This window comes from Aphelocoma coerulescens, chromosome 9, assembly GCF_041296385.1.
Source record: "Aphelocoma coerulescens isolate FSJ_1873_10779 chromosome 9, UR_Acoe_1.0, whole genome shotgun sequence".
In the NCBI taxonomy this organism is placed as follows: Eukaryota; Metazoa; Chordata; class Aves; order Passeriformes; family Corvidae; genus Aphelocoma; species Aphelocoma coerulescens.
This window is the reverse complement of record NC_091023.1, coordinates 14,403,826-14,425,271: the sequence shown is the minus strand read 5'-3', so window position 1 is coordinate 14,425,271 and position 21,446 is coordinate 14,403,826. Positions and strand designations below refer to the sequence as shown.

The 21,446-nt window shown below is 36.6% G+C and overlaps 1 protein-coding gene across 3 annotated transcripts in view; it reads right to left on the bottom strand.

The window, feature by feature from the left end:
• ACAP2 (ArfGAP with coiled-coil, ankyrin repeat and PH domains 2) overlaps positions 1 to 21,446 on the bottom strand; it is a 63,933-nt gene that overhangs the window by 21,542 nt on the left and 20,945 nt on the right. For all 3 annotated transcript variants that reach the window (XM_069024234.1, XM_069024237.1, XM_069024235.1), the window contains 7 exons: positions 18,303 to 18,361; positions 17,622 to 17,805; positions 15,367 to 15,411; positions 14,199 to 14,294; positions 9,824 to 9,898; positions 3,112 to 3,224; positions 937 to 957 (listed from right to left, as the gene is read on the bottom strand). In XM_069024234.1, coding sequence (XP_068880335.1) covers positions 937 to 957; positions 3,112 to 3,224; positions 9,824 to 9,898; positions 14,199 to 14,294; positions 15,367 to 15,411; positions 17,622 to 17,805; positions 18,303 to 18,361 — 593 coding nt within the window. The remainder of the gene's footprint in view (positions 1 to 936; positions 958 to 3,111; positions 3,225 to 9,823; positions 9,899 to 14,198; positions 14,295 to 15,366; positions 15,412 to 17,621; positions 17,806 to 18,302; positions 18,362 to 21,446) is intronic.

Below are 21,446 nucleotides of genomic sequence, written 5' to 3'. Positions count from 1 at the left end.
CATTAACCAAATACCATCAATGAAATCTACACTCTGTTGTAGCAAATGGACTGCTGGGGGTCTACACCAGCATCAGCCAGGAACTTCCAAGGTACAATCTCTGTACTGAAGGTGCTGCTATAGGGTAACCCACATCTATCAGGTTCTAAGAATAATTTCATAAATCTTTAGGCATCATGGATGCAGTAAGTACTGATTATTACCAAAGTTTCTTTAAACGTGTCATTCTGTCAGAAGCAAGAAAGAAGCATGGTGAAGGAGAAAACATTCTTGGGAATATTAAAGTAATTTACACTGTCTCACTTTGTAGTGCTTAAATACAGTTGTTGCTGTTTAGAAACTGAATGTTTTCCATCATTTATACCTACACAATTCAAAACAGTATTTGTTAAATAGGAAAACATGCAAAATCTATAGAAAAAAAATTCCAATTTCTGAGAACTAAGAGTAAAAGAGTAATACTGGAAAGAAATATAAAATTTATTTTTAATTTTACATAAAACAATGAATTGTGCTTTGTGATTCTCAGAAATAAACAATTTTCTTCTCTAGCAGCACATAATTAAAATAGAGTGATTAAGAATGCACAACATTTAAAAGCACACCTATTTCCAATGCAGCTGATAAGAAAAAAAAAAATCTCATCAACTTCAATTGGAAAAAGTCAAGACATTGATCTTGTATGCTCAGAAGTTTGAGTGCAGAAACTTGGCTTTAATTTCTTTTTAGCTAAAAACTAGCTCAATCTTTCTAAGTCTTTTAAAGGAGTTGAGCAGCAGGTATACTGGCATCCCAGGCAGAATCCTTCTGTTATTTTTCTTAGACTGAGCCACTTATACATCCATTGCAAGTAATCAAAATTAAATGCAGGGTTAATGAAGAGCTTTTTGCGTGCCAAGGAAACATTGGGAAGGTATAAAAGAAGCTGGTTGGTACCTGATGTGATCTGGCTTTTTCCTGTCATGTGAAAAAATGGGGTAGGATTAAAACATAAGGGAAAGGAGGAAAAGGAATGAAAAATGCAAAATGAGCAAAATAAGAAAAGAATTAGCATGATCATTCCATCAAGTGAAACAGGCAGTGAAAAATGGCAGCAACCCCTTCTGTGCCTACAGCATAGCAAGCAATTACAAATGTATTCAGAAATAAAAATAACAAAAATACTTCTTTATTTTTATTAAAACAGCAAAAAGGGGGGCTAGATTCAGAAATTAAAAATTGTCTTCATTATGAAAGCCTTAAATGTATATTTTATGTATGATAACAGTAGTTTAATAACAAGTAGTAATGGTTCGTGAATATGTGGAATACAAAATTTAAATGATGGATTCAGTTTCAGAGTTGTTTATAGATAGTATATCCAATCCTATTTTTTGCCTGAAAGCATCCAACTAGTCTATCACAGTGAGACAAATTATCAAGAATTTAATATTAAAAAGGTTAAAGGTTTATTGAATGCTCCTGTGATAAACAGAAGAAAAATCTCTAAGTACATATCAATTATGTAATAAAAGTAGGCAGCTCTGACTCATTAATGAGCCATTTATCTTTGCTCTCTTAAATAAATTATTGCTTGGATATGCTTTTATTATGTATGTTCAAATCTGTAACTTAATCTGAAGGAATGTCATTGTGTACCTTGATTTAATTACAACTTCTCCTTATTTACTTGGCATCCATTTAAATTACCAACATACAGAAGTTAGTTTTAATTGAATCCTACTCTCTAACCACTTTAAGATGAGACACATGTACAGTATTACTAGGAATGAAGCCATGTGGAAGAAGACACTCCTGTCCTGCTCCCTCCTGTCACCTTCCTGCAGAGCAAGGCCTTCCTGCTATTCAAAAGAGGAACCTAGAGACAGGGTCAGAGTTTTGCCTTCAGCCAATCCTGCAAAGCACCTTGGCAAAAAGGACCCTTTCAGCCCCTTGGGAATCCAATGAAGGACAATCTCCTGCTCTCTTACTGCAGATTTTTCTCAGTATGCTTACACTAACATTTTACTTCACACCAGGAACGTGCTTTTGATGCACATCTCCTAGTTTTCTCCCTTCGCCATCCTTTGATACTTCACAGATTTGTCTTGGAGAACTCTGAATTCCACTTGCATAAAATTAACCCAGAAGGTACATTACAATTACAGATGAATAATCAGGCCAAAGAACCAGACCAGAAGCAGACCAAAGCAAAATCCTTTGTACTAGTTGCCTATGACTTGCTAATGTAGATACAGTCTTACTGACAGCAGTGGCCCTTGCATCAGTCTACAGATTTAATTGAAGCAATCCCAATTTCCTACACGCTTGTGGTGTGCTGATATGGTCAGGGAAGTATAGAATAATTAAGATTGTAAGGGACCAGACACTCAAACGCACATTCTTTGAAACACAGCGAATAGTTTAACAGAAGCACTGCTTAAAAAATAGCAGAACATGGACAGTAAAGAGAGCTCTATATCACAACAAATTGCATTTAAAATTCAAGACCTGTATCCAATTGTGCTGTAAATGCTCCAGCATATGTATTTCCTTGAAAAAAGCACACACCCTTTGAAATGCAAAAGAATTCCTGCTCAGGAATAAAAATATTTAAATAGTAGAAAAATATACTGTTAAATACAGTAACATATACCGTTAAATATAGTAAATATAGTTTTCTACTGTAAATAGTAGAAAAATATATTGTTAAAGATACACGACTAACAATATATTTTGAATTCCCAAAAGGGCCATCAAAACTACTAAGCAAAAGTCACTTCATAGGACAGGAATTTTAAAGGATAACAATTACATTGCTTATCTTTCAGGAAAAATAACTTGAGTCCTTGACTGTGTTTCTCTGCTTCCAATGGCTATACAACTTCCATTCTACTCTGTCTTCTAACACGTTCCTAGCATATGCTTTCACAAGAGAAAGGTTTGCGAACAACTAGGACAGAAAACAAGGAAAAATGGCTTTGAAGCGTCATCTCTGAGTTAACTAACAGTGACCCCAGTGTTCTGTCAAAACTATGGAGTCAGTGAGTTACAGAGATGATGAATGAGATCAGAATTCAGGTGAAAAAGCAGTATTTTTATAAGCAGAAAATAGAGGTTCTGAATAATTACCTGTTCCAAGTCTTGAAGGCATTGCTGGCTCGCTTGAATAAATAACCTTCCATAACGATGCCATTGGCTGCATCTACATTGTATTCTAGTTTAGTATCATCGCTGGAGTAATCCTAGTACAAAGGAACAAGACAAGAAAAACACACTGCAGTTAAAATGAAACTTCAAATATGAGCAGTACTATTGTCAAGGAGTAAATATCTAGGAATAATGTTTTGCTTGCAACACTTATAAGCCAAACCATGACTCTCAGCCCCAATGGCTTTTTTTAAAAAAGCAATTTCAGGCAATGAGAATGCTGAAGATTTTTCCTTTACCTGCAACAAGGGGATACTTCTTGTTTAGGTATTGGTGACCTCTACAGCCAAGTAAAGGGCAAAAATTGTTGACAGAGCATCTGATGCTTCAACTGTCTGCTCAAATGGTCTCTCATATATTCCCAAGAAGGGGGACAGAAAAGCAGAGGAAAAGAAGCAATGAAAGTTACGAGTCAAAACTGAAAAACAGTTGCAGCCTGTTGCAGACACCTGTATAAAATCAGTTGTGCTTTAGCATTTTCTTCAGCTCTGTCATGTTGACAGCTGAGCTGCATAGGAACTTAGAAGACAAGTAATCAAATAAAGTTGATGCTATCCGTTAACTCTAAAGTAAAGCAATTGTGGTGCTGGCAATGATGACAAGATCTTAGCAGTATTTTTTTCTTTATGATCTTGGATAAGATTACAAAATTACAAGTAGGACAAAGGAATATACATTCCCATCAACCTAATAACAACTAAAACCAGCTAATAACAATGAATAGCAGCTTTCCAAGTTTTAGAAAGGCTGACTGCTTCACATCTTTCACAAAGGTAGGTTAGACTAAGTAATAATACATGTGGTGATCATTGGCTTTCACATCTCATTGAGAACAGCATGGACTCTTCCCAGGGAGGTAGAGTTCAGATAATCAGCGAGTGGGAGACTAACAACTACTAGGGGTGCACGAAAAAGCACACATGGAATGACATAATTTATCACAACTTTGTCCAGAGAAGAAAATAACATACATGCTATAATTTCATTTCATTGTTATTAAAATATATCCTTAAAGTAGACTAGCAACATATGGCTTCTTCCCCTTAACAAGGGTGGAAGAGACACGTTACTGAAAATTAAGTTTCAGAATAAAAAACCCAAACAAGTTAAATACTGAAAAGAGAGAACACTTTGTAATATCACTCTCCTGAATCTTCAGTAGTTACTTTATGTAAATTGCAAACATCAGCTTTGCGTGAAAAGTATACCTAAAAGTCTCTGTTTTGTAGTTTGTTCCTTAGGAATTTACATAAAGGAAAAGAGGCAACAAATATATATTTAAAAAAGTAGCTTTAAAACCAACATAGTCATTAGCCCTATGCAACAGTCCAGGATGCACACAACTTTCGTGCTACACATGATGTTTACTCTTATACATGCAGATGGTTTGGTCCAATCCAAGATTAATTACACATGATAGTGAAATGGTGACAAATATTAGAATAGGCCCTTTAAGCTTCCCAGTCAGCACAGCACAAATTCCTTAAAATTACTCAATGTTTTAAGCTATTACTAATCTGAATAGATTAACTAATGTTGAAATGTTAAATCTAGATTTTTATTATTTAATTGACAGATGATCAATGCAAGAGTTCTGAAAGAAAATGGAACTATCATATCACTACCATATACCAATCTGAATAAACATACAAGTTACAAATGAAAGCTTCACCAAAAGAAAATCAAATTTTTGTATTTATTATTCAGCATTTAATAACTTTGATTTTCTGCCCATTTCCTAGATCAGAACACGCTGAACATAAAAGGCTTCAATTAAGCTCTCGAAATAAAAAGCAGAGAAAACCACTATGCACAAACTTAGACATGCTGATGGTCACATTCCCTACCTTCCCCAAAAATTGATAAATTACTCTAACTTACCAGCTCCCAAACATAATGAAACCTGCTAAAGATTTGCATCTTCCTGCCTCAGTAATGTCTGCAACTCCTTGTCTAGTTAAAGATAGCATACATTCCCTCAGTCTTTTCTGTCCAAACTATGTAATCACATTTTCCTCTGGATTTGGAGAACTGCTGCAGAAAATGCAGCTGTCTTTTTCCAGTGAATCCAAAACTATGCTTTGAAGATGTATACAAATATGACAGAAAACCTTTGGAACATTTATCATGCCACACTCTCAGCCCAAATTGTCTAAAATATTGACCCTTCTCATGAAGTGCATTTAGCATCATTTTTAACTACTTTCCTGATTGAATTCCACTTTTACAGAGCAGAAGAAAACACCAGAGTATAGAGAAAAATGTCAAATATCTCCTTAACTGTACATGGCAGACTACCAGCTTGAGGGGGGAGGGAGTAAGGCTTCCATGTGCTTTATCCATAAAACTTCATTGATAAAGTTGCGGTCAAGAAAAAGATGGCCAAACAATCAGAAAAAAAATATGCTCCATTTCAATTACATGGATAAAAGTAGAAAAAGAAACTAAATAAGCTGTGTTCTGATCTTATAGTCTCTGCTATTTTATAATTTAAAAATAGGAGCAAAGCAGTCACATTATAGTTTATTTTCATCTTGGTGCATGGAAAAGTTTAGTGAATCATGAAAAATAATCAGGGGTGGAGAGAAATCCACCCATATCTTTCCAGTGTCCTGCATAAGAGAATCACATGTTAATAAACTCAGTCACTGTATGTGATTCGGAATTTTGTATTCTGACAGCAGACACACAACTGGTAAAGATTTCATTTTAAACATAATTAAACTAATTAGGTGTCAGTTAGGACTAACATACATTTCACCTAACCAGAACTAAGAAAATTTAGCCAGTATTATGTAATTTTCACTGAAGTGCTACTTCGCACATTTCATTTGGATTTGAAAGAAGAAACATCTATGGCTTCTATTCTGACACTCATTTTTCATGGTTGGCTGCTACTGGAAGAGAAACATGTAGAAATGGGTTATATAAGTGAAGCACACAGGATGCTTTCATGCCTTTTTTTTCCCCCCTTTTTCTTTAAATGTCCATGAGGTACAGCAAACCAGCTGGCAATGGAGAAACAACTTTCATCTCCAGAAATAATACTAATCTGGTGTGTCACAGAACACTTAATATTCTTGACAGTGTTTCAGTGAATGCATTTTCATATGAATGTATCAATTCATCACACATACTTGATTTATTTCAGAGCTTGCATGTTTTTTGTTTCTCTACGTATAATTTTCTTGTTACCAAAACAAAACCCTCCATAATTTTCAGCAGCAGAGCTTTTGAATTACTTTCAAAATTGCTATCAGGCCATGAAAGCTATTCAAACCATTTTACCAGTAAATCTTAGGAACTGTATTTTAACATTGAATGTGTAACCCAAATGATTTTTTACTTTAGAGAAGTAGTATTTTTCAAGTTTTTTTTAAAAAGCAGCACATGGGAGAGCATAACTACTGAAGAAAACCCTAACCTGAAAAGTTAGGCCAGCATATACTAAACAAGAGACACTAATTGTGCAAACCCCTCACTTAGAAAGTTGCTTCCATTCCCTTCCCATTGGCAAGAGATGTTTGACATGCTTAAGCTGAAAAGTCCCTTGAGGAAATGCTTAAAACAGCAGACACCACAAGTGACAAGGTTTACAGTCCAGGACAGAGTGAGAGAATGCGAGAGTGTCATCGAGCAAACAAGTCACTTGAAATACAAGCACATCTTTAGCTTTGGAGATGGGAATTATTCTGCACAACTTCTCAATGGCAGCTCTGGTTTATGCCTGCTTTATGACTGTGGTAGCATCTGGTTTCCTATCACCTTGTTTACTCAAGATGTTAAAAATTTTCAAATCATTCTCACTCCAGCTTTGGAAGAAGATTTTACTGTAATGAAAAAGGGATTTGAATACAACAAAAACTATGTGAAGTTCAATGCAAATACTTTTCCTGTATCATCTCCCTCATTTTAGAACATAATATTAGCTCTGACACAAAACCAAAAAGCCATGAAGCTGTTCACAGGTGCAACCAATTTTTCAAGAATTTCTTAATTCACCATGTTGCTACAGCAGTGGGCTGCAAACAGCTCAGAAAACATGAGTCATGTCTGATGTATTGACACTGTGACACCACTCTTTTAATATGAATCTTTCCCTATAAAAATATATTGCAAAAACTTCCCAGAATGATCATGAAATTTCTAGATTAATTCATAGTATGTGTTGCTCCAGTTTAATACAGAAAAATTAATTTCTTACACTGAAAAAAAAAAACCCAAAAACTTTCCTGCATATTTTCTGAGTAAATAGACTATAAAACTTAAAAGTAATTTAAAAAAGTAAATCAGATATCAACTCTGTTAAAAAAGAAATCACACTGTATTGGTGACCAAGCCCTTCCATGACACTTTTAATAGCCTCTCCATCAACAGCCTAATTAAGTAGGACAATGATTATACAGAAAAGTGAGATGGGTTATTTAATTAGTGCAACTATTCTGCATGCATATGCACATATATGCAAACACAGGTAGTGGGTGGGTAGGTGTGTGCACGTATGCACTTACCTATACATTTCAGAAAAGGAACTGTTCTTTATCCACACAATGAAGGAAAGGCATCATTCTGAAGCATTGGATTAGAACTTCAGTATATTAAATGCATATAATACCTCATGGAATATTCAACACAGTAAGCTTCAGAAGCTTCAGTTGTTATAAAACATGGAAGGATTTGGCATTGGAAGATTTGGGAACATATGCCTAAGAGGCAACACAGTGGAAAGCAACATGACAAGACATGTGAAGAGAACAGGGAATAAAGCTGCCATCCGGGACAGGATGACCAGATGACAAGTAATGATAAAAAGAACGAGATCCAAAGTCTAAGGCAGTTCTGAAGTCCTGATGAGCAGAAAGCTAACTTGGTGTGCAGGTTGGGAAAAGCAAGTAGGAGGAGATAAAAACAGACAACATGATTTGAATAAGAAACTAAGAAAATGATTGGACAAGCTGTAAGAGGAATCTCCAATAAAGCACAGTCTAGGCATTATCAGCACAAAAATGTGACAGTGACTTCACTGATAAGGACAGGAGACAACATTTACAACTCAAAACACAGAACTTAAGAGGACAACATACAGTACATTCTGACTGCCCTGATTATATTCTAGAGACAGCATTAAATTGTCAATTAAAGTAAGCAACAATAAAAGTAACATCATTGTGATCGTCACTGCTACTAGAAACCAAGAACATTTACATTACACACAGATATGGCTCATCAAGTTTTGTGAAGCTTAAAAGTTTCAGTAATAATTGAAACTAGCAGAAGTAGTTTACCTGTAAAGCAGCCTTAAGCAGCATTTGAAGAAAAAACAAAGACTGTAAACACCATTGGCAACAGCAGTAACCATAATTCATGGTAGCAAGTTAGTATTTCTATGGCCAGTTAAAAGATAATTGCTCATAACTTACATCCTTCACCAAGCACCACTGTTCTCTTAACAGTAAACCTCTCAACTACTGTCCATTCCTGAAACTAGGCCTTTAAACCCAAAAACCTTAAAATTTGACCTTCAACATTAATTCTCAAGTTCCATCTTTCCCACTTCCCTGCTTTCTTCCCCTTCCTTGCCTGTAGTTATCTCCTGACTCCAAGCACAGCACGTCAGCTCTGCCCTCATCATCACATCTGCTCAATTTCACAGCAAACCCAATGCTTCTCACCAACTCCTAAAGGGATGATAGGATGTTTTCAGCAATGTAAAACATTACCTTTTCCCATTAGTATTAATATTGGCTCCTACTAAGGCTACCCAACTTATAATCTCAGCATGTTTTCATTCCTGAATTTATTTAGCTACCAGATTTCATTTACATTGGGTGGGTTTTTTTAATTTATGCCACCTGAACAGACACAAAATGTATTTGAATGAGAGTAAGAAGTGTAGCATTACCTTTAAACTGGTATCTAATCCCTTTCAAAAGTGCCTGCAGTATTAGCTCACTACCAGAGAGTTCACTGGAAATATTTTTAACTTCTAGCATTATACCTGCAAAACCAATACTGATCTAGAGCTTCTGAAACATCCAAACAACAGAAGTCATTCCCCAACATGAATTGCCTAAATATTTTTCAAGTAAAAAGAATTATTGCACCAATCTTCCCAAAACAGCAACTAAATGTTCTCAATTTCATATCTGTGCACAGTTGAACCAGTACATTAGACACTCTTTACAAAAGTTTACTTTTGCTTTTCATATGCAACAGCAGCTGCCACACAAGCTCCAAGTGTTGTACTTGGATTTGGCACAGTCCAAATCCTATGGCTGTAGGGCTGTGCAGCACATACACCTCTTGTGCAAACACACAGCAGAGAAACACAGAAACCTGTACAACTTATTGAATCCAAGATGTAATAGGAACTGAGTTCTACTGAAATGCTAGAATCCCAGCATTCAAATAAATTCTACTGTTCTATTTATGTTTCAGTAAAATCTAAGCATAATATTTTGTTCAGTAATACAAAATTAATATCTGCAATCCAACTCAACACTTAATGATGTGTCAGTCTGTCTCCCTTCACTAAAAATACCATCCCTTGTAGTTCTGATGCAGAGATGCTGGGGAGAGATGCTACAGATAAAAAAATGTGTGTGCAGCCTGCCTTTCACATTCTGTCAAGTACCTTTTGTTGAATAGTGGAGTGCTTTTGCTCCATATCTCTCTTCTCCTTCGCAGCATCTACAGCCAACTGATCCAGCTGTAAAGAGAAAGAGAAAATTGGATCTTTAGGTTATCATGAGAAATTTGGCTCAGTAGATTTCATAATGCTGACAAAAAAAAAGAGAACACATTATGTCTAGACATTGCAAGACTTTTATTTTATTTGCATAGTATAATTACTTCTTTGTCACAAATTGTTTACCTTGAATAACCACTGAAGCCTCGTTTAATGAACTGCTCTGCCACCCTGAATTAACCTCTACAAAGGTGTACATTTCTTGTAAGCATTAGAAGAACTGTTTCAAAGAACAGCATGGTGCCAAGCATATGCGACTGTACCGCATTGGTGCTCAGTCTCCCAAGAGGATGACTCATGCTTTAGCTGCTCTTGCTGGCCTATGCAGCAGCACTGGCAGGAGCAGCAAAAACTAGAAGGAGCAAATGCTACAGATTATTCCCCTCATAAAGTGGGAGAACTGTCTCAACCAGGATTTTGTGTTGATAGCTTTGATCAGCTGACCAGCAGTACTCAAGCAAGATTGCTTGAAATCTTAGGTAGAGACATTCAAACCAATTTTGGAAATAAAAACGTGGTTCTGAAAATAACAGAGGTTGTCACAGAGAATATTTAAGTTAATTTACTTACAAAGTCTGTGATAATAAAAAAGACACTACCCAAAAACTTGCTACAAACATGTCTCCAGCACTACCACATAAAATTCTTCTTTTTACAATCACAAAAAAAAAAAAAAAAAAAAAAAAGAAGAAAAAAAAAGGAGGAGGAAATTTCTGTGGTTGGTTGGTTGCTTTGGGGTTTTGTTGTTGTTTTTGCTTTATAGTTTTGGTTCTTTTGGTTTTGTTGTTTGTTTGTTTTATACAGGCCTTCATGTTTAAATAAGAAATGCAGAAGAGAAGCAGATAATGCCTGAAATACCAGTTGGTTTGGTACTTATGTGCCAGGCCATGGAACCTGATGAACCCCTCCTTTCTGCAGCCTGTAACACAAGCCTGCCATTAACCCAGCCCCAGCATCTCAGCGAGCAGCGATGCAGACACAGCACCGAGCACGGGGCTCAGCCTGCAGCTCTCAGTCTGTGGGACAGAGCTGTCTCTGCTCCAGGCCCACAACAAGAACACCACGAGCAGCGTGCAGCAGCACCAGCTCCCAGCTGGGTCACTCACTTGGCAGACGGCAGAGATGACTAATAGATCCTCTGATCCTCACACAAATAGGATCCCCTCCACCCACTCTCAGAACCACAAGTGACAGGCCCTGCCAACTCTGGCCATTTCCCCAGTCTTTTACTTCCCCTGCTTGACATGATATAAATGAGAAAAAAGGGACAATAACAGGCTCTTACACCCTTGTGCTAGACAGTCTCCAACAATTATGGAGCCATCAGAAAGCTGAAACATCTGGATTCAATTCCATACTCTGTTACTTTTTTAAACTCTTCTCTTCCTTTCTTCCCCTCTGGCTCAAAAAGCTGTATCAGCACTTTCATACCTTTACAGGTATTTGTGGACATGAACATACTGAAGACTGAAGTGACCAGATGCCACATTTATGTAGCTATAGGACTTAAAAATGACACAAGAACCTCTAAATGGGCTCAAAGACTTTTTTGCACCAAGAATCCTTGGGAAACCCTTTCTTTTGTGATAAAGATGAGAACTGGGTCAAGTGCTGTTCAAAGCTTTATAGGAATCAAGTTCCTTGCAGGAAACTGCGCATGGCCCCCAAGAAATTCTTCCTTCTACCCCATTAGATGAAACAGAAGGCAGTCACTCAGGGTAGGGCAATTACTTCTAATTTATCTTGAATACAAGTGTTTGAGGGTACATTTACCACAGCCAAAACAAAGTTCTTAACAGCAGCTCATTCCATCAGTTACTTTTTTTACTATGAAGACAGCATTGCACCATTCCTATCTGCAAGCTCAAACCAGTTTCTTCCTTTTCACTCAGGTGAGCAGCATGTCAATTTCTTAAAAGAGACCAGCAGCATACAACTATCAAAACATGTAGCAAATCACAACTAAACTATCAAAATCCCAGTCACTATAGCATTACTGGATAATTTTCAGAACATTAGGTTTTTCATACTACTGCATTCAATGGTAAATGTATTTTGATAAACATAATGCTCTAACTGAGGAGGATTCTATTCTGAGGAGAATTAAATCAGACTAAAATATTTAGTTTTTTGAATAGTCATCTCAATGAAAATGCAAATGTTTTCTTTTTAAGCTAATAACATATTTCATATGAAAAGTACCAAATACCATAGTTTCCACGCAAAAGCTCATACCATGTTTGCACACTAAAGATTCCCCTTCAGTGATCTGATTCCCAAGGGATCCTACCCTGACCTGAAGTATCCAGAAAGCAAAATTGCTTAATCCAATTCCATCACAGTAAAACAGTTACTTTGAAAATACAAAAATAATTCAAAATTATAACTATATTAAGATCAATTTTTTCACTTCAGATGCTGTTAACCCTTGTAATTAAAGATCATACATAAAATTTACCTAGGAACGAAAACTCACCAACAGAAGGAATCTAACAGCATTTTCACAAAAATCCAGCAAATCCTTGTTATGTCACAACATACTTTGCTAAAGGCAGAAGCTTCAACCAGTACAAGCTGCAAAGCCATCAACTGTTAAAACTTTCAACAGTTATATACAAATCTTCTTCTGTCATGAAAAATATCCATTACTTAAATGCCAAGGTCAGCTACAAAAGAACAATTCCGCAAGTTGTACAACTTTAGGGTCTTCATTCTATCCTTGCTCCATCTGCGATATATTTAAAACATTCTTAGCTATGGATTTTCTAAATTTAACTCCTTCAGTTGCTATGATACCAGCACCAAAATGAATGCTACACAGTGCTCCTCACCAGATCAAGCAAAAGCATGACCAGACATTCAAAAATAACCTTGTGTTTTCTTGCTCGACTCATGTCAATGAAATGGAAACATTGAAGCCTGGCTGACAGAATAACTATCAACTCCACTATCACCTCCTCTCCTTTTCCTGTCCCCTCTTGCACAGAAGTACAGGACACACACATTATACTACCAGATACTACAGTTCAACAGTTACAACCCAGACCGGAAGGGTGTGAAAGAATAAAGGGCACTACTATGGAAGAGTAACATCCACCTGAACTGTTCAAGTGCCCCTATTACACCAAGACCTGACATGTTTCTACAGGTAATTAAGACCCACAGTAACCCAACTGGGGCCTAGTCTAGCAGAAAAATAACTATTCAGCCATTGGATTGTTGGAGTTATTTTCTACAGTTCCCAATCTGCTTCTCTGCACAGATGCAGAAGCAGGTTGAGGGGCACAGATGAGAACAGTGTGGAGGCAGGAATAACCAGCTCAGAACAATTTCATCTCTTAGACATTCAATGACATCTACTCAAGATGAATGTAGAAGTTTGCTGTCATTTATTTGCTTTTTGTACCTGGACAGACACTTAAAAATTTGGTTGGCTGCTTTGTGGATTTGTTTGGGAAGTGGCGATAGAGTGGTTTGTATCAGAGCACTTGTTGCAAGTCCTCAGAAGCAAATAAAAAGTGCTCATATAACTTGCACTGAAAAACAAGTCAAGACATTGCTGAGTCTTCTTCCTGCACCACAGACAGATCTTCATTTGAATACTGTATGTTCTGATCTACTTCCATAGCCATTTTCCATGTCTCCTGTGCGTAGCTGGCAGTGGTCCAACTAAGCTTTTCATGAGTCCCTCACCAAAAACCCAGAAATGACAATTGTGTGTTCTTAAACTTAAACAACAAAACTGGGCAAGAAGGAGTCCATGTAGGAACTCAATTTCGCACTACTTATTAAAATCATACTTCTATTTTATGGTCTAAGTTGCTAACATCAAAGTTATATTTGCAAACACCAAAGTTTAATTATGCAGATTGCATAATTTATACAGTAAATAAAGTGTATGAGTAGATGGAAAACCAGCCTAATTTATTTTTTATTATTAGATATATTTATAAACTTGGGTAATATACAAAAATTTTGAAATCCACATAATCCCGTGTCCTGAATATCACAATGTACCTCACAGAGCAGTACATGGCTATGCTAAAGTATGTAAATCCTAAAGGTAGTATTAATTTTAGTAAACAGACAACTTTCAGTTTGCAACTATTTTCATCCCTCTCATTACAGTATATTCTTTATGCTTTGCCTTTAACATACTACAATTCCCTTTTTGTTGAATAAATCTATGAAGTATGTAAGCATATATCAAGATTTCCTCCATTTCAGCGTACAGTTATGAATGAAAAAAAAAAATTGTTACCTGTGCACCAAGATCTTTCATGTAGGGCTCAAGTTCACTAAACAGATCATAGCCTTGATGGAAAAAAGCCAGATGTGCATACATAAACGATAACATCTAGAAGGAACAAAGTAAATATTTATTCTCCTGAAAGTTATATCACATATCACATAAATATGTCACTTAATTCACATAAACCACCTACAATTTCAGGTTTAATTTCTCCTCTCGTGTCCTGACAATTTTACATCAATACCTCATAGAGCTTCCAATGTTGTAAAATAAACATGCAAGGTAAAGGAAGTAAAGAACCAAGCCAAAAATCTCAGAAATCAGTTGATAAGATTAACCCCATGAGCAAAACAAAAGAAATCTACTTAATGGGCAGAAAACTACCTCTAATTAATGTCACCTGAAATTTTTGTTATCTCCTGTTTAACTGGGACATGTAAGCTAGAGAAGGCTACAGAATATTTTACTGATGATCCAAACCCATAACCTTTATAAACATAGCTGAGAAGACTGTCTAGCCTTAAAACAGAAAACAAGTTGGGTGCAGAGCAGAATAGCAAGCAGTTATAAATCAGACCAACTAAAGTTTCTACTTTTTAAGGAATTAAGCAAATTATGGGAGAGTAACTTCAGACATTTGAAAGAAAAGCACTATTTAATTTGTCACACTCTACCTCGATAAACTTTTAACAGAGATAATGTGAAGTAGAAAAGGGAATACAATGTGAAGAAAATTGGCATGCAGATACAGCTTTATATTAATTTAGCAGATATCATACTATTCATATTAAAATTTGCCCTCTTCTTAGAAACAGCAGAATTCATCTTAGAATAGATTGTAAGTAGCACTTACTGTTTACAAAGTAATAAACCAGACCTAAACATCAGAATACTTGGCAAACAGAGTTTGATTTTAACCATGGAACATATACCAAAGGATCAACAGTAGTGAAAACATCTAAGTGTTCAAATCTGAACCAAAAGGATAGTCAAAAACAGTTAAATATGTATGTCCAGTTACAGTAAAGGCCAAACCAACAGTCACCAAATTGCCAAATGTACTGATAACATTTTGATTAATAAGAGGACTACATTTTTAACATACTGCTTTGTGGCCATATTTTTAATTTCAGATGGATTAAAATACTTGATATATAGAGGATAAAGTATATCTTACCGATTTTAAGATTTCTGCTCTCCTTTTAGATTGAAGAACATTGATCTAAGAAAAAAGAACAAACAAGCAATTCCTTTTATCCTAAACTTCCTATTTTATTTGCAATTTTCCCCAAATAATCCCCAAATATCCAAGCTAAAAACATTGGAAGAAGAAAACTCAATATCAGACTTCACAAAGTACTTTTAAAAGAAGATGCATTCTAGTTCTGTCATGATATCAAAGTGATGCAATCAGAGAACACTTGCAAAGCTACAGCTTCATGGTGATAGTCACAATTTTCTCACAACAGAAAGGGAAATACAAGACACCTCATGCTAGCTAGAATGAATATAACACACCTTGCAAGCAAGGAAAATTGGTACCCGTTTTCAAGAGACTGAATTCAAGATGTTTCAAACCGTGTGAGCTAAGCCAGCCCACCAACTCCTTACAGAAGCTGCACTCAAGCAGCGCTGCTCTCTGCTGCCAGGGCAGAGGGAAGGATGGGGGCAGGGTTACTTTTCCCCTCAGACTCACAGTATTTAAGTGTCCCAAAAGTAGTCCCAGGCAAGCAAGAACAAAATTAATTTTAGTAAGTAACTTCCCATGCATACACGTGAAGTCACTGACTAATGGTGTTGCCCTAGAACTTGAGGAATTTTGCATTATATAGAAAAAAACCCTGATTTTTCACATTCACCTGGTTCCCCTATCTTTTTTGTTCCCTAATCTTTAAAGGCTGCCATCCAGAACTACAAATTTTACTTTAAAAGACCCACTTAGCAGAAACAGGCATGATTTTGTAATTTAACACCTCTATGTCAGTTCAGAATTTCAGCAAAAGAAATAAACTTGCTGAAGCTATAATCAAAACCAGATTGTACTTCTATACTTAAGTGGTCATTATTTTGGAAAACCTTCTGCAGCAAAAATAATTAAGATTTGTTTTTATAGAATAAACCCTCAGCCTGTGAGGCAAAGAAAAATAAAAATAAAAGGAAAGCAAAGGTTTTGAGTTACAGTTTAAAGCCAATCTATCTACAAGGAGACCATAGCTGTGAAGCCATTTTCCCAAAAGAATCATGCAAGTAGAAAGAATTCCTAAAGCTGAATTCATTTTTGTCCATGTTAAGAGATGCTGAAACTCTTCCCTGAATGCATCTTTATCCCAGGAACTGCTCATACTTTGAGCACACAAATTTTAGGAGGCAAACAACCTGCAGTTCAGTGTACACACAAGGAACTGGCCTACTACAGTGGTGACTGCCAGCTTCCCCCACACCATTCAGTGTTACTACAAATAGTCCTGTGGGGCATAATTCACATGACTCTTTAAATGCAAAAATGACCTTAGTGTTCAAAAAGCAGGAGCTCAGAGTTGACCACTGACCACCATGCCTGTGAACATGCCCTGGCTGATAGGCTCCACTTCATTTTACAGCTCATAAAGTCAGTTAAGCTTTAAATAACTGACTGAACTGTCACAAATCAAGATGATAATGTCTAATATAAAACCAGCTTAACTGTAAACAGCTGTTCTGTGTTTGATCACAGGAAAAGCTCAGACCCATTTGGGAGCCCCCAACCTCTCATACCTTCTGAGGTGCAATAATGCTGTTTTGCTGTAGTTGAGGCTAAGTATGAAGCAGATGAATTTTAACTATCAAGAGAACATTTATTACTGTATTACAGGATTCAAAGTAGTATGACAAAGAACACCTCTCAACACCCTGTGGGAGATCTTCACAAAAAAGGTAAAAGGACAGTTAAATTCTTGACTCCCCTTACAGCACAATGCCAAACTCCGAGGCATCTAGACAAGTGGGATACAACCCAAACCATGCAGCTGAAATTGCAGTAGTACCCAACATCCTAGGTCAGAATTATTCAGGTAATTTGTATTTCCTAGGCTAGGTTACAGTTTTTACTTTAAATATATAAGAAATTGAAGCATATCCAACTCAAGAAACATTTAGGTAAGTATCAGGCAAATATTGGTTTTTCTTCAAAATTAATGTTCAACTTGAAAATTAAACGTGCCATTGCAGCAAGGACACTAAATACCAGAGCATCAAAGCAACAAGAATGCATCAATTAATTTTACTCAGTTTTTATTTAAGAAGAAATTACTTGCAGATAAAGTTCTTGATTTTTCCATGAATCTTCACAGCTTCCAATAAGGTTACAAAAAGAACTTCTAAAGTTGTAAAGCACGTGTCTCTAACTACATGTAACAAAAGGTTTTGAAAAGTAACTTTTATTGCTGCCCTTACCTGAAGAACATAATCCAGAGCTATGTGTCGAAAACACTTCCGTGTTGCAGTCAAAATATTGGTTGCTTCCTCTACCTCGTGTTGCTTATTTCTTTGAACTTGGGCATTTTTCACCAGAGCATTTTCTTTCTCTTCACTCACTTTTTCAAACTGTTTCTTTGCATCTTTAAATTTCCTAATATCTCTATGGAAAAAGGAAATATGGATAACAAATGAATTCAGAGCACGAAGAAGTATTTAAAGCTACACCAGTCAGACCAAGCTCATGACTGCTATAGCTGGTTTCTTTTTCATATTTTATATTCTCCAACACATGCTTGGGTCAAACGGAAATCCACAAATTATCACAGAAGCTTCTTGTCCTTCTTTTCCAACGAAAGGACAAAATTGAAAAGTAACTGAACACATGCTTACTGGGGAAAAGCTTTGTCCCTCAAGCTTAAACAACTACAACATGTAATTGGATCAGTAACTTATCCTATTGCAACATTTCTGCAGCTGGATCTAAAACCTCTGTGATTTGGGGTGATTTTTGACAAAGCCTTCCAAATTTTGACAAACACACTTCTCAATTTATGAGTGGCTATTTACAGGAAGGATGTTTCACCAACCCACTCAAATCAGATGTTTTAAATTCCATTTTATGCATCATTTTCCCATTACAACTGCAAATTAACTTACTCTTTAACGAAAGTCTGAAGCTGTGTTTTAATTGATCTTTGGATTTGGTCAAACAGAATCTGAAAGAAAAGCATTATTGTGTAGGTCAGTAACTTAGAGGTACTCACACCTTCTGATTTCAGAAATACAAATGGCAATTACACAGAATTAAATAAGAATTATTATTAAACCACTGTGTCTCTAATATCAAAATATAAAACCCTTCACAGTAGTTCTGAAATAAATAAAAGATAAGGAAGAAAATAAGGAAAATAACACAAACCAAACATCTTTTGCTGTTCTTTGCCTAAGGACTGTGGTTATAAAGAGAGATAAGAGCTCCTGACATCTTATTCTCTCATCCTGACGATATGAGACATGCCTAGTTTCATAGAAGAAATTTATTTATGTTAATTGTACAGTAATATTCCCAAAGAAACAACTTTGAATGTTAAGGAACATTTTTTTTTTGGTTCTTAGACTTTCACAATTTATCAACAAGTAAAAGACAAATGAAACCATAAAATGAACACGCTCTTAACTTCTGGCAAAAAAACCCAAACCCATGGATTGAAATTATTGCTGAAAATGTAACATACATGAGTATCTAGTACCAGCTCCTTTACATACTATGTTTGTAAAAAACCACCCATTGTTGGACTACTAAAAGGAATGGTTGATTCTTCTTTTTAAGAAAAGTAATCTAAGCAATGTTTCCAAAATTTCTTATGATTTGGGGAGGCTGGGGGCTGGTGGGCACAAAATAAAATCAACTCATTCGAATTGTAAAGTTTAAGATATCTGTTAATTCTTTAAGGCCAAATCACACCTGGATGTGAGACAATTTGTATTTTCTCTTATGACCCAAAAAATTCTAATTGGGAAATGAAAACACACATTCCTTCAGCTTCACATCTGCCCTCTGAGTTTAGGATGGAACAGGTCAATGGCTACTGGACAAATCCTTTTGTCACTTCTCATCGTGCAGACAACAAATGTTGTCCCAATTCCCAACCCTTCTACACCTCCCATTCTGCATAACAGAAATACACAAGGCACCATCACAAAAATGAAGATGTGAAAGAACAAAAGAAAGTTGTAGCTGGCCCAGTTGAACAGAATCTCTCACAAAAAGTAAAGATCTTGAAGTATAAAATAATTTAATTGAAAAAGCAAGTCAAAACCTCAAAGTTTAAGGCCAAAAGTGTTTTCTTTAAATGTTCTCAGTCTTAGATTCTTTATTAAGATTTTGAAATGAGAAGCTATGTAATGCCATGTACTGACAACTAAACCTTTACCAGTTCACCTCTCTTTTCTAGAGACACTGAAGGAAAATATGACTGAGTTTAAGTCACTTATTAACCATGGTACTGCACCTTGCATCCAGTCTCCATGCTTGGAGGTCTTCAAGATCAAATAAGATAAACCCTAAGGAACCTGCTCCAACCTCAGATCTGACCCTGATTGAGGCAGGCAGTCAAACCACTCACAACTCCTGAGGCCCCTACCAACCAGAATTGTCCTGTATCTACCAGTAACACATGGAAGATCCTGTTTGAATTCCCACTTTGGGAAACCAGAAAAGCAGACAACTAGAATAACCAACTTCTTGACAAACTGGAAGTCATGCTGGGACTACTCCCACTGCTGACATTTAAGCTTGCCAGTGCCTGGGGAATGCACCAATCAAGATCAATACCAAAAGATAAAACCAGATGGGAACTCAAATGATTAGAGGACTCCCAGAAATATGAGCCTTGCATTCTGCTTACAGTAATGAAGAGAAAAAAATGTGCTGGGCAGAAAAATACATACACATAATTTCCCCATAAAGAACAGAAAGAAGTGTCCAGACCACAATCTGATCAGATTTACAGCCTTGTCAACACATTACCTTTCATACACTCCAAGTCTAAGAAAGCTGCTCTTTGCCATAAGCTGTCACAGCTACTCCCCCACTGCTGAATCAGTGAAGATGCTGCATTAGTCTGGTCCCTGGCCTTATTTGTAGCAAAGCCTCACATGAAAAAACTGACAGTCATCCAGGACTCAATGGGAGCATCTCCTACCCCTTCCATCCTTTCTTTCCTCTTTCTTCCTCTAGCTTCTTCTCCCTCCTGATGGCTCTGTCAACTTGGTCAGCAACAGACCTGTCACTCTGAGCCAGGAAGCCCTGTTGAACTAAGCAGATTCACAAAAAGCAATGCAGGACCGCAACAAGTCTGGCAAAGCAATTGTGCCTCACTATTGATGTTTGTGCCTTTGGTAAAAGCCACTTTGTTCTCACTCTGCCTGAGCACAGCAAAAGCATGGAAGGGGAAAAAAAAGCATGACAGAACCCAGATCCTACTTGGATCTGAAAAGAAATCTTTTTTAATATGGTTTGTTCTTTGCTTTCTGCCTTCAAATTGCCCAAAAGGGAGAGTTGTGCTGTGCCAAATTTTACCAAAGCTGTGCAAGCCATGATCACATAAAGTAACAGCACCAACAACATAGGACCTATGTCAGAGGTGTCCAAAAGAGCAAACCATAAATAAAAGACATGATTAAGAGGGTAACCAGCAGCAAGATGTGTGATAAAGAGTGTCAAACAGGGACAGCCTGGGTTCATCTGCCCCGTCTAATCTGCAGAAATCACTGACATGAAAGTAATACTTGCTCCCACTCCTGCTGCTTTGAACCTTTGCACTCCCTTCTCTCTAAAATGCAATAGCCACTGTTCACTTACTCCCTTCTTTACAGCTTTCATTAGATCAGGTGCAGATATGTACACTTTGTATAATGGAAAGAAAATCAAACACAATGCTGTCAACCTGGTTTGCTTCCTTTCTAAAAGCGTGCATTTAAAAAATACCAGCCTAATCAGACACTTTTAGAAAGCTAAGTTAATGCTAACAAACTTGTGCTGCATTCTCTGTATCTTGTCAAATTTAAAGCTCCTAGTGGATGAAAACCCCACATTTTAAGTGTCCTGCATATTTTCAGCACTTTGGAGACACTTCAGCCAGTTTCCAGCAATTTACTGGGAAATTAACGAAGAGCAGTTGGGCCAATGGAAGAGGAAGAAAACAGAAGAACAAACACATCCTTTTGGCTTTCAGAATACAAGACTAAACTCTTTAGAGGAAAAAAGACCAATTTGTTTTCAACACAGGGAAAACCGAA